The sequence below is a fragment of the Elgaria multicarinata genome, chromosome 2, assembly GCF_023053635.1.
Source record: "Elgaria multicarinata webbii isolate HBS135686 ecotype San Diego chromosome 2, rElgMul1.1.pri, whole genome shotgun sequence".
NCBI classification, from domain to species: Eukaryota; Metazoa; Chordata; class Lepidosauria; order Squamata; family Anguidae; genus Elgaria; species Elgaria multicarinata.
This window is the reverse complement of record NC_086172.1, coordinates 129,536,506-129,549,324: the sequence shown is the minus strand read 5'-3', so window position 1 is coordinate 129,549,324 and position 12,819 is coordinate 129,536,506. Positions and strand designations below refer to the sequence as shown.

Sequence of the window (12,819 nt, the reverse complement as noted above, 5' to 3'; positions counted from 1 at the left end):
AATATAGTGACCATATGAAAAGGAGGACAGGGCTCCTGTATCTTTAACAGTTGCATAGAAAAGAGAATTTCAGCAGGTGTCATTTGTATATATGGGGAACCTGGTGAAATTTCCTCTTCATCACACCAGTTAAAGCTGCAGGTGCCCTGCCCTCTTTTAAATCTGGTCACTCTAGTATAGCTCCTGCCACTTTAACTGTTAAAGATACAGGAGCCCCGTCCTCCTTTTCATATGGTCACCCTAAATAAAAGCTTTGTGGATTACTTAGCAAGCCTCTTCATTTGCCTCCCATCGAAAGCAGGAGTGTTCTGAGAAACACGACACTGCTTAGGATTTGGCAGCACCAATCAATTCAAACCACCTGACATTATTTATACCTTAATTTCTGTCTTCATAAAATAAGAACTTGCCTCTGCATCATCTAATGCTCTTTTTGTCAGCGTATTCACTCTAAATAAAAAAGGATTTTACAGACCTGAATGGTAAGGGTTAACCAAGCTCCTGAAATGAAGGGAGCAAATTGCATCAGCCAGGCTGTGCTGATTAGCAGCAGCTGGGATGTTGCAGGTCAGGCTGGAAACCCTGTGTATATATTCTGTAGATAATGTTCATATTGTTGTTGGGTAGTTGATGGAGTCGGTGGTGGTGGGTGGTGGTTGTTAGAAAATATATTTGTGATTAATTGGACCAGCAGACTCTGTGTCTTTCTTCAGACTGGAAGAAGGGAAGTGCGTACTCTAACACTTTTTACAATTTTGTTTGTGCAAGGCATGGTTTTGGTTTTTGCATGGGAGAACTTTAAATAAGTGATGAAATACCACCTACAGTTGATATCTAGGAAATGCTGGACCATGCAATTTTGCTGCAAGGATAGATTTAGCGGTAGTAATGATTGAAGATTTATGTTTAAGGCAACTGGAGTTATATTGGAACAAGGGAAGACAACTTGTGGCCTTCCAGTTTTTTTGGCCTGCAACTCCCATCAGCCCTATGCTGGTCAGGGCTGAAGGAAGCTGTAGGACAAAACATCTGGAAGTTGGCTAGCCCTGTACTGGAAGGTAATGTGTACTATCTGTAGGGTTACAGGCAGAACTTACCCACACAGAGATAGAAAAAAACAACAACAATTTAGTTCCACTTTATTCCCACCCTGGGAAGGATATAACTGTCTTAAATAAATAACGGACAGAATCCAATGTCTCTGGTCATGCAAAAGGAATTTCTCCTTCTCTCCTTTCCCCTTCAGTTCTCTCCAGAACCACACACCCCTCCCACAAATCTGTAAAAGAGAGCCCCCAACCTTCTGGAGCAGATTTTGAGGGGATGCAGGGGAAGGGGGGAATTGCCTCTCAACATGTTCTCCTGGTAGAAAAATGTATTTGGATTCCACCCAAAATAAATTGATAAAAAAATCTGAAAATTGTGTAAGTACTAACCTCTTTTATTACTTCCTGATCAATGGGAAATAAATTCACAGGCAGAGTCAAGTTCCTGTTTCTTTGCACATTTGCTCCGCAAGACACACAAGCACACTGAAAATAAAGAACACTTTTTCAAAAACAGAGTGACTTTGTAAATACCTCTCCCCATAAAAGACATTACCAGCTAAGGATCTTCAGCTATGATACATACAATGGAAGGAAGTGAGCTCTTCTTTGGAAGTAGAACATCCAGTTCTGTTTGCTTGTACTTAGCGAAGTGGAAAAGGGAAGGTTCTGTGAAATGCAAGCTGGAGGCAGGAGCTAATGAAATGTTCTGGGTTTCTTCAAAGGATCCTATCAATATACACTTGATGTCTTGTTCTAAAGGAAGAGTACACAGTAACAAATTAAGTAGCACCACTAAAAAGGAACAACCGTTCAATGGGGCTTACTCCTAAGTAAGTGTGCATAGGATTTCACTCTACATCCCAATCCTAAGTAAGTCAAAATAATTCCCAGCTAAGAATGCTTGAATAATCAATCTTGGGTATGTGGTGACTCTAAAAATGAAACTGAGAGGAAGAAACCTGGGCTAGATTTTATCTCAGAGACTCATGACATTGAATTTAACCCAATCTTTTCAGTCTGGGCTTTTGACAATTTTTGTAAACATTTCAAGGTATGTCATGGTGCTCTGAAAAGAACAAAGTTACTATCTAATGTACAACCCATGGTGGCAAATGCTTGAGTATGGATTACATCAATGTTAGCCAATCCAGGCTGGACATAACACCTGAAGTCTAAACTTGAAGCCTCTATTATCTGGTCTAAAAGGTGGTAATTATTATGAATAGCATTTAATGAAGCAATATCCTCACGTTTAAAATACTTTTTCTTCCTCTTCTTCTTTTTCCTCTGCTCCACCTGAACCTCCAACGAGCAACATTCACGACACTGCAACAGAAGCACCCCACAAAAAAAGTGAACAACTTTCCCCCCTCCCATTTCACTGTTTATTCTCTTCTGAGAAGGTTATGCAAGCAGCATACTTTATTTCCTGGGCCAAATGCTGTATATTCATATAGTCTGACATAATTACTTTAGCTAACTGAATTACACTATAGAGCTCTGGAGATTCATATCAGGTCCATAAATGAATTAGCAACAATTCTGAAATATGTAAATTCAACAGTAGGTTTTCCTTAAAAGCTAGCTCTAGTTGAATGGCTGAGGAGCTGTTTTGTGAGGCCCTAGGCATGGTTTTCTCCATTTGGTAGACAGCTAAGTCCTCAGGTTTGTGAAAACCCACTCAAACAATTCTCTATTTATAGTGAGCTCTTTTTTTGTGATGTAGCCACCACATACAAAGCTGCAGTGTTTGCATACTGCCCCAAACACTGTGAGCCAAGGCCTGAAGGCTGTTACATCACTAGATGAAGTAATAATCTGATTAAGCAGAATGTGACTCCATATATTATTACTGTATTGACAATGTTCATGTTCCAGCGCTATCAGGCCAAGCCACTAAACTGCTGTTTGAGGTAGGATTTAAAGATTCTTTGAGGTGGGAGTTTGCTTAGAGAGGGCATCTTCTTAAAAAAGCTGGATGTGCATGCAGAATGGCCATGTATGGACATTGCACCAAACCAGCCTTTCCCTATGTGGTACCTCCAGATGTTTTGGACTATACCTACCACCATCCCTGGTCATGGGGTTGATGGAGGTTGTGGTTCATAATGTCTGGAGGTTCATAATGTTCATAATATTTGTGGTTCATCATGTTGCTTCCGCTTTTGCCTGACAGCTGTTTGTTGTTTCATCCAAACTCACAATCTGTAGTTACTGTTAACTATGGTTTGTTTTGTTTAAACAAACCATATCTAACTTTAGCCACAGTTTCTTGGTCTGGATAAAATGACAAACCATGGCTAAGTAAAAGCGGATACAAAATCTTCTGAACTCCTCATGGCTACAGGGGAGGAGGAGCAGGGAGAATGTGCAAGTCTGAGACTTGGTGTGGCTTACTTACATCACAGTAATAGGGTGACCATATGGAAAGGAGGACTGGGCTCCTGTATCTTTAACAGTTAACTGTTAAAGATACTTTAACTGTATCTTTAACAGTTTAACAGTTGCATAGAAAAGGGAATTTCAGCAGGTGTCATTTGTATGCATGCATCACATGGTGAAATTCCCTCTTCATCACAGCAGTTAAAGCTGCAGGAGCCCTACCCTCTTTTGTATCTGGTCACTCCAGTATAGGTAGTTTAGCATAGCTTAAATTTTTTCCAAGGTTTTTCTTAAAACAATTATTTAATGGGGACAGAGAAGAGAGAGCTCCGTGGGTGCCAGTGGAAGTCCTCAGGGAGGTTCTCTAAACCCAGCAGTAGCATATTTGTATAATTATTCAGTAAATGCATTAGTAAATAAACAAACAAAATTACCACCAGTGCTCCATTAGTAATTACAGTTTCAGGTGGACCCAATCTAGAAAACAGAAATAGATACCTAATGTTACAACTTAAATGGTTAAATATGCCATCTTTCAACACAAGCTGAATTTTGCTTTGCTCTTTCCTTTTCAGTTTATGGTCGCACCTAGAACTGTTGTTTTCAAAGGCTGAGGCTCTATGTTCTGTCTACTTGGCGGAAGGAAAGGATTGTTTTCTGCCAAATGGCAAGGAAGTGATTATGAAAAGCACAGGGTGCAAGAGTCATATTGGGCTGACCTGGAGGAGGTTCCTCCTTTCATAAAAATAAATCCTTTACTGTTGAGGATTTCATAAGACTGAAGCCAAGTGCCAATGAAGACTGGAATGTGCTTAGGATATTCCAGACTGGTATGTACAATTAATTTAACAATGGGTTGGAGTCAGACTTAGCAATGCTTAGAGTAGGTCCATTGAAATCATTAGTCAATATGTTATGTTCATGTAAAACGGCAGTGGTAATCTGGACAATGCTCTCATGCCAGTTTCCACGTCATGGCTACCCAGGGTTTCTTTAAATACTGGGTAGTTGCAAATATGCAGGAACAACCTAGCTTGCTGGCTCCTGGCTTCCAGCTTGCTTTCACTAAGCTAAACAATCCAGGGACATTTTGTCCCTGGGTTGCTTATCGTGATGTCTAAACCCAGAATTGTGGGTTGTTGTGTGGAGGAACAACTTAGATTTATAATCCATGGTTTGTTCTCCAACAAACTACAATTCCTGGTTTGGACATCACTCTTAACAACCCAGGGATGCTTCATTCCTGGGTTGTTTAGCTCCATCCAGCTGCAGCAAGAGTGATCAGGCAGTGAGAACTAGCACTCTTGCTCACTTAGAAAGGAAAGGAACCTCTCGTGCAAGCACTGAGTCATTACTGACTCTTGGAGGGACACCAGCTTTTGCTGACGTTTTCTTGGCAGGCCTTATAGCGGGGTGGTTTGTCGTTGCCTTCCCCGGCCATTGTTACCTTTCCCCCAGCTAACTGGGTACTCATTTTACCGACCTCGGGAGGAAGGAAGGCTGAGTCGACCCAAGCCGGCTGCCTGAAATCAGCTTCCGCTGGGATTGAACTCAGGCCGTGGGGAGAGTTTCAGCTGCAGAAACTGCTGCTTTACCGCTCTGCGCCACACGAGGCTTGCTACCATTTCATTTTCAATGACCCACATATTTAACATATGTGCAATGGCATACAACACCAACTTTGCTTTCTGGCTATAGAATGACACACACTTTGTTTCTTATTGCAAAATCCCCTGGAAAAAGAAATTTAGATCCCTTGAGCAATGTGACCCATCCCTAACTTCCGTCTTGGATCAACAGCTTAATCCTTTTAGTTGGATGCCCAACTGGTGCCGGCACTGGCTTCATTTCAGTGCCATGTTAAGACATGGCTTTTAAACAAAGCCTTTGATGGCTAAATCCACCAGCCTGCACACTGTCTTGTTTTAATTGGCCTTTACTGTTTTAAAATTTTATATTTAATAGCATTAAGTAAAAATGATACCCACAGTTTAAGACTAGATTGGAATTGAGAATTGGAGTGTCCTATCTTGCCTAACTAATGGACGGTTGCTCTAGCATGGATCTCAGATTACGTCTTATTCAGCTTTTTTTGTTTGTTTCAAGTCTATTGGACTCCACAGTGCCTTTTCAATAAGGGTCTAACTTGCATAACTGTTGGAGATGTAATGCATCTAATGCTTCTTTAATGCTTCTTGTATACTTTTAATGTTTACTATTTTTAAATGTTGTAAACCGCCCAGAGAGCTTCGGCTGTGGGGCGGTATATAAATGTAAATAAATAAATAAATAAATAAATAAATTTAACTCATATGTTTTGGCAATGCCCTTAGTTGCCCCTTTTTGGGAGGAGGTTATAATAAGGATGAACTTTGTACTGAAACCATCTATAATATGGAATAATGTACATCTCCTAAATTACCTACCAGCTTCTTGGAAGTTAACACATGGTCAGTGCAGATGGATCTTCAGAGCCCTTATGACAGCTAAAAGACTTATACTATCACATTGGAAGGACAAATCCACACCGACCATAATGCAATGGATCGAGGACCTTATAACATTATCAACTTTTGAATGGGTGTTATATAGACACATCTTGCAAGTGGATAAATATATGGCTATCTGGTCTGTTTTTCTTGAAACCTTTGTATAGCTCTCTCCCCCCACTTTTTTTTATGAATGGTACATATGATGGAAAATGACAAGAATCTTATATACGCAATGTATGGTTTCCCCCATTTTCACGATGTATTTTCTGTTCTGTTTTGTTGATATTCACAATAATAAAAAATGGTTTTAACATATAAATGGTTTAATTTGTTTTAGAACTGTATATTTATTCTATTTTATATGTATGCTTTTATCTGTACGCCGCCTGAGATCCCTGTGATATAGGGCAGGATATAAAAAAAATATAAATAGTAGATATCAGATAATCATATCACGCCAGTCCTTCTACAACTTCGTTGGCTGCCAGTCCAGGTCCCGGCCCAATTCAAAGTTCTGGTATTAACATTCAAAGTCCTAAACGGCTTGGGGCCAGGTTATCTGAAGGAACACCTCCTCCCATATGTGCCTGCCTGGACCTTAAGATCATCCACAGGGGTCCTTCTCCGTGAGCCCGTGCCGAAGGAAGTGAGGCAGGTGACTACTAGGAGGAGGACTTTCTTTGCTGTGGCACCCCGGCTGTGGAACGAGCTCCCCAGAGGGGTTCGCTCGGCGCCTACATTGTTTTCCTTCCGTCGCCAGCTGAAGACCTTTTTATTTTCTCAGTATTTTAACATCGAATTTAACTTAAATTTAAACTTTGCTGTTTTAATCTCATATTTTAACCTATATCAATTTTTGCTGTGTGGTTTTATCCTGGTCGTGCTTTTTATATTGTATTTTGTGTTTTTAAATTGTTGGTTGTTTTATTATGATCTTCATGGTTTTAATTTTTGTGAACCGCCCAGAGAGCTTCGGCTATTGGGCGGTACAGAAATGAAATGAAATAAATAAATAAATCAAAACAGTGTTGCTAAATATTTCCATTCCAAATGGTTTAGATACACTTCTTTCTTTCCTCCTCCTCCTCCTCCTTTTTGAAAAGGTAACCCAAGGAAATATTCTGATTATTATGTAAGTGTGTGTCTAACTATCATAATTTTTTAACTCAGGAGAATGTTATTTTCTGGGGCAATACACTGTAGTTAGCTTTCCAGTGATCATAGTACTTCCATGGTAGACTAGCACATACTCATGCCAGCGTGCCAGATACCTGCACAGATATCTGAGAGTATCAGTGCATACCAGTGGAGGCTGGTGGTTCTGATTTCAATGGGGCTGTGAATCCATTCTGAGTTTCTGTCAGAACCAGCCAGAACCCTAAAGGAGTGCTGACACCCCCCCCCCCCCAAATAGCTCCTTTAGAGTTCTGGCTGGTTCTGATTGAAACGCAGAATAGATTCATAGCCCTACCAAAATCGGAGCACCAGCCTCCACTGGTGTCTACCTATATTTTGATGGAGATAATTCTGACCTTTGCTAGTCCAAATGTATCAACAGAATAGAAGTAGAAGAGCAAGCATTATGCAAAGCCACTCACAACCATAGCTGAGTTCCTCATAACAAGAACAGGTACTGGTAGGAGGTAGTTTCTGTTCTGGTGTCCAATTTTTGGAAACCATTGCTGGCAATGTTGACATCTAGAAGCATTCTAAGGTGGATCTGAATTGCTACTCATGTACATATGTTGAAAGAAAGGGAAACTCCATCCCATTCATAATGTTTTAACTTCCTTACTCATTATGCCAAGGAGGAGTTATGGCTAACTAATTTGAATGGGATAATCATGAGTTTTTATGGACAACAAATGAATAAAATGGGGGCCACTGTTGACTTATTCTTCTGTGGGCCATCGCTCCTATTAGTTATTCATTCTACAGTTATTGATTTCTGTAATATGAACCAGCATGGCTTTGTTTTTGTGTGTAACATTTGGGTTACTTACATATTCTCCAGTGTAAATTCAACCTCCAATTCTTCATGTTTCTGAAAATTAAAATATATAATAAATGGCGTGCTTTTGCAAAGAATTGTTCCACATATGTTGGCTCCCTCGTACCTATCACATAAGAATTTCTCTTTCCTGGCATGGAAAGTGGCATATGAAAGATATTTTTTCCAGTCTTTGTATAAATGGAATGTCAAAACTGAACTTGAAAAGTCCTGGCAAAATTATTTTCCGACATACTTGGTCTAATATAAATCACTCCTCCAAAACTGCTATTAGTTTCATGGATGGGGCAGGGGCGGGGAAGGGGAGACAGGGACCTCTTGATTTAACATCCTCCCTTGGAACGCCATGCCCCCTCCTTCAATTCAGCTCTCTCTGCCTGCTACTTACAATCTCACAATCCCTCACTCCAAGGGCTTTTCTTTAAGCTTAAGTCACTTAGGGCACAATCCTATGCATGTTTAGACAGAAATAAGTCCTACAACTCCCAGCATGCCCCAGCCAGTCATGGGATTACACCTTTACAGGATTGGAACTCAGCTGAAGAATAAGAACATAAGAAGAGCCCTGCTGGATCAGACCAAGGGTCCATCTAGTCCAGCACTCTGTTCACACAGTGGCCAACCAGCCATCGGCCAGGGGTGCACATGCAGGACATGGTGCAACACCATCCTCCCACCCATGTTCCCCAGCAACTGGTGCACACAGGCTTGAGAATAGTGCTTGAGAAGTGAAACTGCAGGGAGGAAAACTGCTGTGTGGCATGTCGGGGGAGGGCTCCGTACTCCTCAACCACATGCCTGTTTGTTTTTAAAAAGGGCCCCCAATCCTCTTACTATGTGATAGGGCAGTTCTATGTTGAAAAAATATATCTGGAACTCCTGCGTTCATGTCTGTTTTCACCCTTTCAAAAGTTGATGGGAAATTCAGTTCCAATTTGCAAATTATTTAAATAAAGGTGTAAATTCCCATGTTTGCATGTTGAAATATATAATAAGCTCAGGTTTGCTGCTATTAAAATACCAGTCCCACACATTACCTCTATGAACGAATTCCTATTTCAACTTTTTGCTTCTTTCCAACAGAAACCAGGAAATACCGCAAATACTTTACTGCTATGCATTGACTTGGATGATTTTCACAGTATGTGCTTTTTCTTTTTGTGTAAGATAGTATTCCCGAATAAATAGATTTGATATAGTTAAGATATGGCTGGATGCCTTTATGAAAGGTTACAGGGAAAGTCTATAATAAAGATTAGCATAGGAATTATATGCCCCTCCTCCATACATCTTCCCAGCTTGGGGTTACTCAGAATTAAACTGGGTAGCACTAGAATAAACTCTCCTGATATGAACAGGTCCATGTGGTGTTCTCAGCTGAAATTGACACACTATTCTTCACCCTATCACAGAGTTAATGGACTGAGGCCTTAGCTAGACCTACCTGATAGTCTGCGACGGAGGAGGGAAGATCTCGCGTTGTGATTAATGCAAGATCCTTCCTCCATTTACATTTGAGGCATGACAACCTCAGGAAGAGAGGCATTGCGCCCGCCATTTTTATTTTTAAAGAAACAGGAGTGCACGAACGGTCGTGCGCAAAGGTACATTCTTTTTTAAAATTTAAATTAATTTCCCAGCTCCCCCCACCCTACCCCCGATGGGCACAGCTGCCATTTTTTTGTTTTTAAAGCAGCAGGTGTGCAGGAGCACTCAAGCGCTGAAAGGTAAGTTTTTAAAAATTAAATTAATTTCCCCACTCCCCCCATCCTACCTCCGATGGGCACTGCGCTCCTGAGGAGTGCTGTGCCCCGTGTGTAGCTCCCAGCTCCACACGAGGAATCGCGCGGAGCTGAGTCAAACCGCAGGAAAAAGCAGGGCCAAAGGGTAGGCCTATATCCTGGGGCCAGAGAGGGTTGATCCCTCCCTGATCCCGGGATCCCCTGTGCGTCATGTGGATGCACAGGGACGATCCCGGGGTTTGCCCTGTGATAAAGCCCGGTCTAGCTAAGGCCTGAGTAGCAACTCACAATTATTATCATACCAAATGCTCTGCCAAGTTCAATACTGGTTTCAAACTACCTTTAGTTGGTTCAGGGATGGTCTCTGGGCTGTATCTGCTTCTTTGTCAAATTTCAGTCAAGATGTGATAGAACATCTTGGTTTTTAGTTTTTTTATATTGTTTTTAGGTGTTTTTTATCGTATGTGAACTGCCCAGAGAGCTTCGGCTATGGGGCGGTATACAAATGCAACAACAAGAACAACAACAACAGTCTGCAGTTCCATTTATATGGAAAATATGTTTTAAAAGCATAGGGCCAAACTAGACATAATGATAATTATGGAGCTGGCAGTTCTATTAAGATCATGGGAAGAGTCATGTTAGATCAGACCAAAGGCCTATCTTAATCCAGCATCCTGTCACCCACAGTGGCCAACCATATGCCTCTGGGATGTGTTTTTTGTTCAGTGAATGGCAGTTTCAGGGGTTATGTGCTCTGGATTGGGACTATGGTCGTGGTGAGGAAAGAAAGAGGTGTAATACTTTGCCCCTACACTTCTTTTAGAATCAAGGCAGGACAAGTGATAAAGTGCATAGAAAGCTCAATTAACATACAGAAAGATCAATCCTTATGCATACTTACTTGGGGATTCAATTCAAATGTCATAAAAATTGATTCTCCAAGAGGGACTTTAGCTATGTCAAATAAAATGATACGGTAGTCATCATCTTGAATGACATCTTCATCACATACTGTCAATTCCAAGATATTCTGGAAATACAAATAAAGAACATTATGCATGAAATATGGAAGCACCGCATTACAGAGTTAGAGGATAGCAAAAGGCTATTCAGCCCAAAAATATTCACTTGAGAAGGCGCTATAACTCAGTGATAAGAGTACTTGCTTTGTTTGCATGAAGGTCCCAGGTTGAATCTTTGGCATGTCTAGTTAAAAGCATCCCAAGCAGAGTTGGGATCCTGCCCTGAGAGGCTCTGCTAAAACCCCTAGAGTGTTGATTGCTGCCAGTCAGAGCAGGCAATATTTATTTATTTATTACGTTTCTAATCTGCCCAATAACTAATGTTCTCTGGGCTAGATACTGGGCTGCTTAGATATGTTATTATATTAAGCAGTATTATAAACCAACAAACTAACAAGTGAACCAGCCAATGGAGTAACTCTGGAGTAACTCTGCTGCAGGGCCTGAAGGGGGTGTAGCCTGATTGCTGATTGTTCTCAGCAATCAGTGGCCTGATTGCTGTTGATTGTTGTTGGTCTCCCGGTGACCTCATTCTGCTTCCTGACTTGGAGCTGAGCAGAAGCAGGGAAGAGCAGCTGAAGTAGAAGCTAGAAAAGTAAGCCAGTTCCCAGAGAGCAAGCGAACAGGAGTTTGACAGGGGGAGTTCGGCAGGGGAAGTCAAGGGGGACGCCTCTAAGAAAAAAGAAAAAAGAAAAAAAAAGAGGGGGGGGGAACAAAGAAAAACATAAAGAAAAACCACCACCCCAAAACACACACAAAAAACCCAACCAAAAAATCTTATTTTCTCTTAAGACATACTCATATAGTTGTGTACCTTCAGAGAGGACAGGATAAAGCAAAGGCAATTCCACTATAATCAGAAAGGAAATAAACAAAGCAGAAAGAGACAATATGGATGGAAAAGAGTCCCTAGAGGTGGTGACCTGCAAAGGGTGTGCAATGTTTGTGTTTCTGCCTGAGCTCAACATGTGCAAGCTGGTGGTACTTTTGGAAGAAAAAGTGAGAGGACTTGAGCGGCGAGTGTCCACCCTCCAAGGAATAAGAGAAGACGAGTAGTTCTTAGACCAAACGGTGGAACTGCAACAGCAACAAGAAGCAAATGAGATTGAAGAGCAACAGCCAGCTGAAGCAGAAATGGAGTATGTTGAGAAGAAGGCAGCCAATGTAGAGGAAACTCTCTGGAAAAGAGTGACAGGAGCAGAAGAACTAGAAGGCGTTCTGCACCGGTGGAACCATTAGAGTTAAGCAACCACTTTCAGCTACTGGAGGATGAGACTGAAGGACAGTTTACAGAGGAAGAAGTACAGGAGACACCATGCAACAGTGTACAAGAGGCAGAAGGTAGGTCAACCAAGAAGAAGAGAAGAGTAGTCATTGTGGGAGACTCCCTGCTGCGTGGGATTGAAACTAGGGATGTGCTCCGCTCCGATTAGAAGCGGAGAATCAGAAGCGAATTGGCCTTCTCCGCCTTGCCCAGAGGTGGAGTATAAGCGGACCGGGGACCCGTAGAAGCACGGTGAAGAGAAGCGGCCATACGTGGAGCGCTTCTCTTTTCGCGGACCGATCCGATCGCCATTTTGAAAAATTTTGCCCATAGGATTGCATTGCAGAAAAGAAAAGGGGATAACTGTGTTGTTTTTTAAGCTATCTTTCTGAAACTTCTTGTGCTTAGAGAGTCGTGGCTGGGGGTCATTTTGAGCCTACTCTCAGCTCTCTGCGTGATGCGGTTCGCTTGCTAGAATTTTTGGAAAAATCGGGCAAAACAGCGGGAAAATACCTTTTCTGAAGGGCTGAGGGGCAGAGTCAACTCCCGGTTATGATCACATGATCCCAAAGTTGGAGGAGGGGATAGGCAAAACGGGTAACTTGGGATTCTGGGAACTTCTCTTTCTTAGTCTGAACGGACTTTTCCCAGTGTTTTTTAAAACAGTAGCCCCACCAAATGCACAAAAACAACCTGAAATCATATACTAAGCCAATAATAAGAGATAGAAAAAGCACAGCACTGCTACCCACCCTAACTTTGGGGAACAACTGAATAGATGTGGTGCAAGGGGATGAGCTCCCCTAGGGCATGGACGTGCCCTGTGCACTCTCCTGTCCTTGGAGGGCCATCAG

The 12,819-nt window shown here is 41.7% G+C and overlaps 1 protein-coding gene across 1 annotated transcript in view; it reads right to left on the bottom strand.

The window, feature by feature from the left end:
- Positions 1–12,819, bottom strand: part of LOC134392933 (cytosolic phospholipase A2 epsilon-like) — a 73,593-nt gene that overhangs the window by 22,357 nt on the left and 38,417 nt on the right. The window contains exons 5-10 of the mRNA XM_063117699.1: positions 10,581–10,709; positions 7,927–7,967; positions 3,866–3,908; positions 2,300–2,375; positions 1,633–1,802; positions 1,437–1,532 (exon numbers count right to left, since the gene is read on the bottom strand). Of these exons, the coding sequence (XP_062973769.1) occupies positions 1,437–1,532; positions 1,633–1,802; positions 2,300–2,375; positions 3,866–3,908; positions 7,927–7,967; positions 10,581–10,709 (555 nt within the window). The remainder of the gene's footprint in view (positions 1–1,436; positions 1,533–1,632; positions 1,803–2,299; positions 2,376–3,865; positions 3,909–7,926; positions 7,968–10,580; positions 10,710–12,819) is intronic.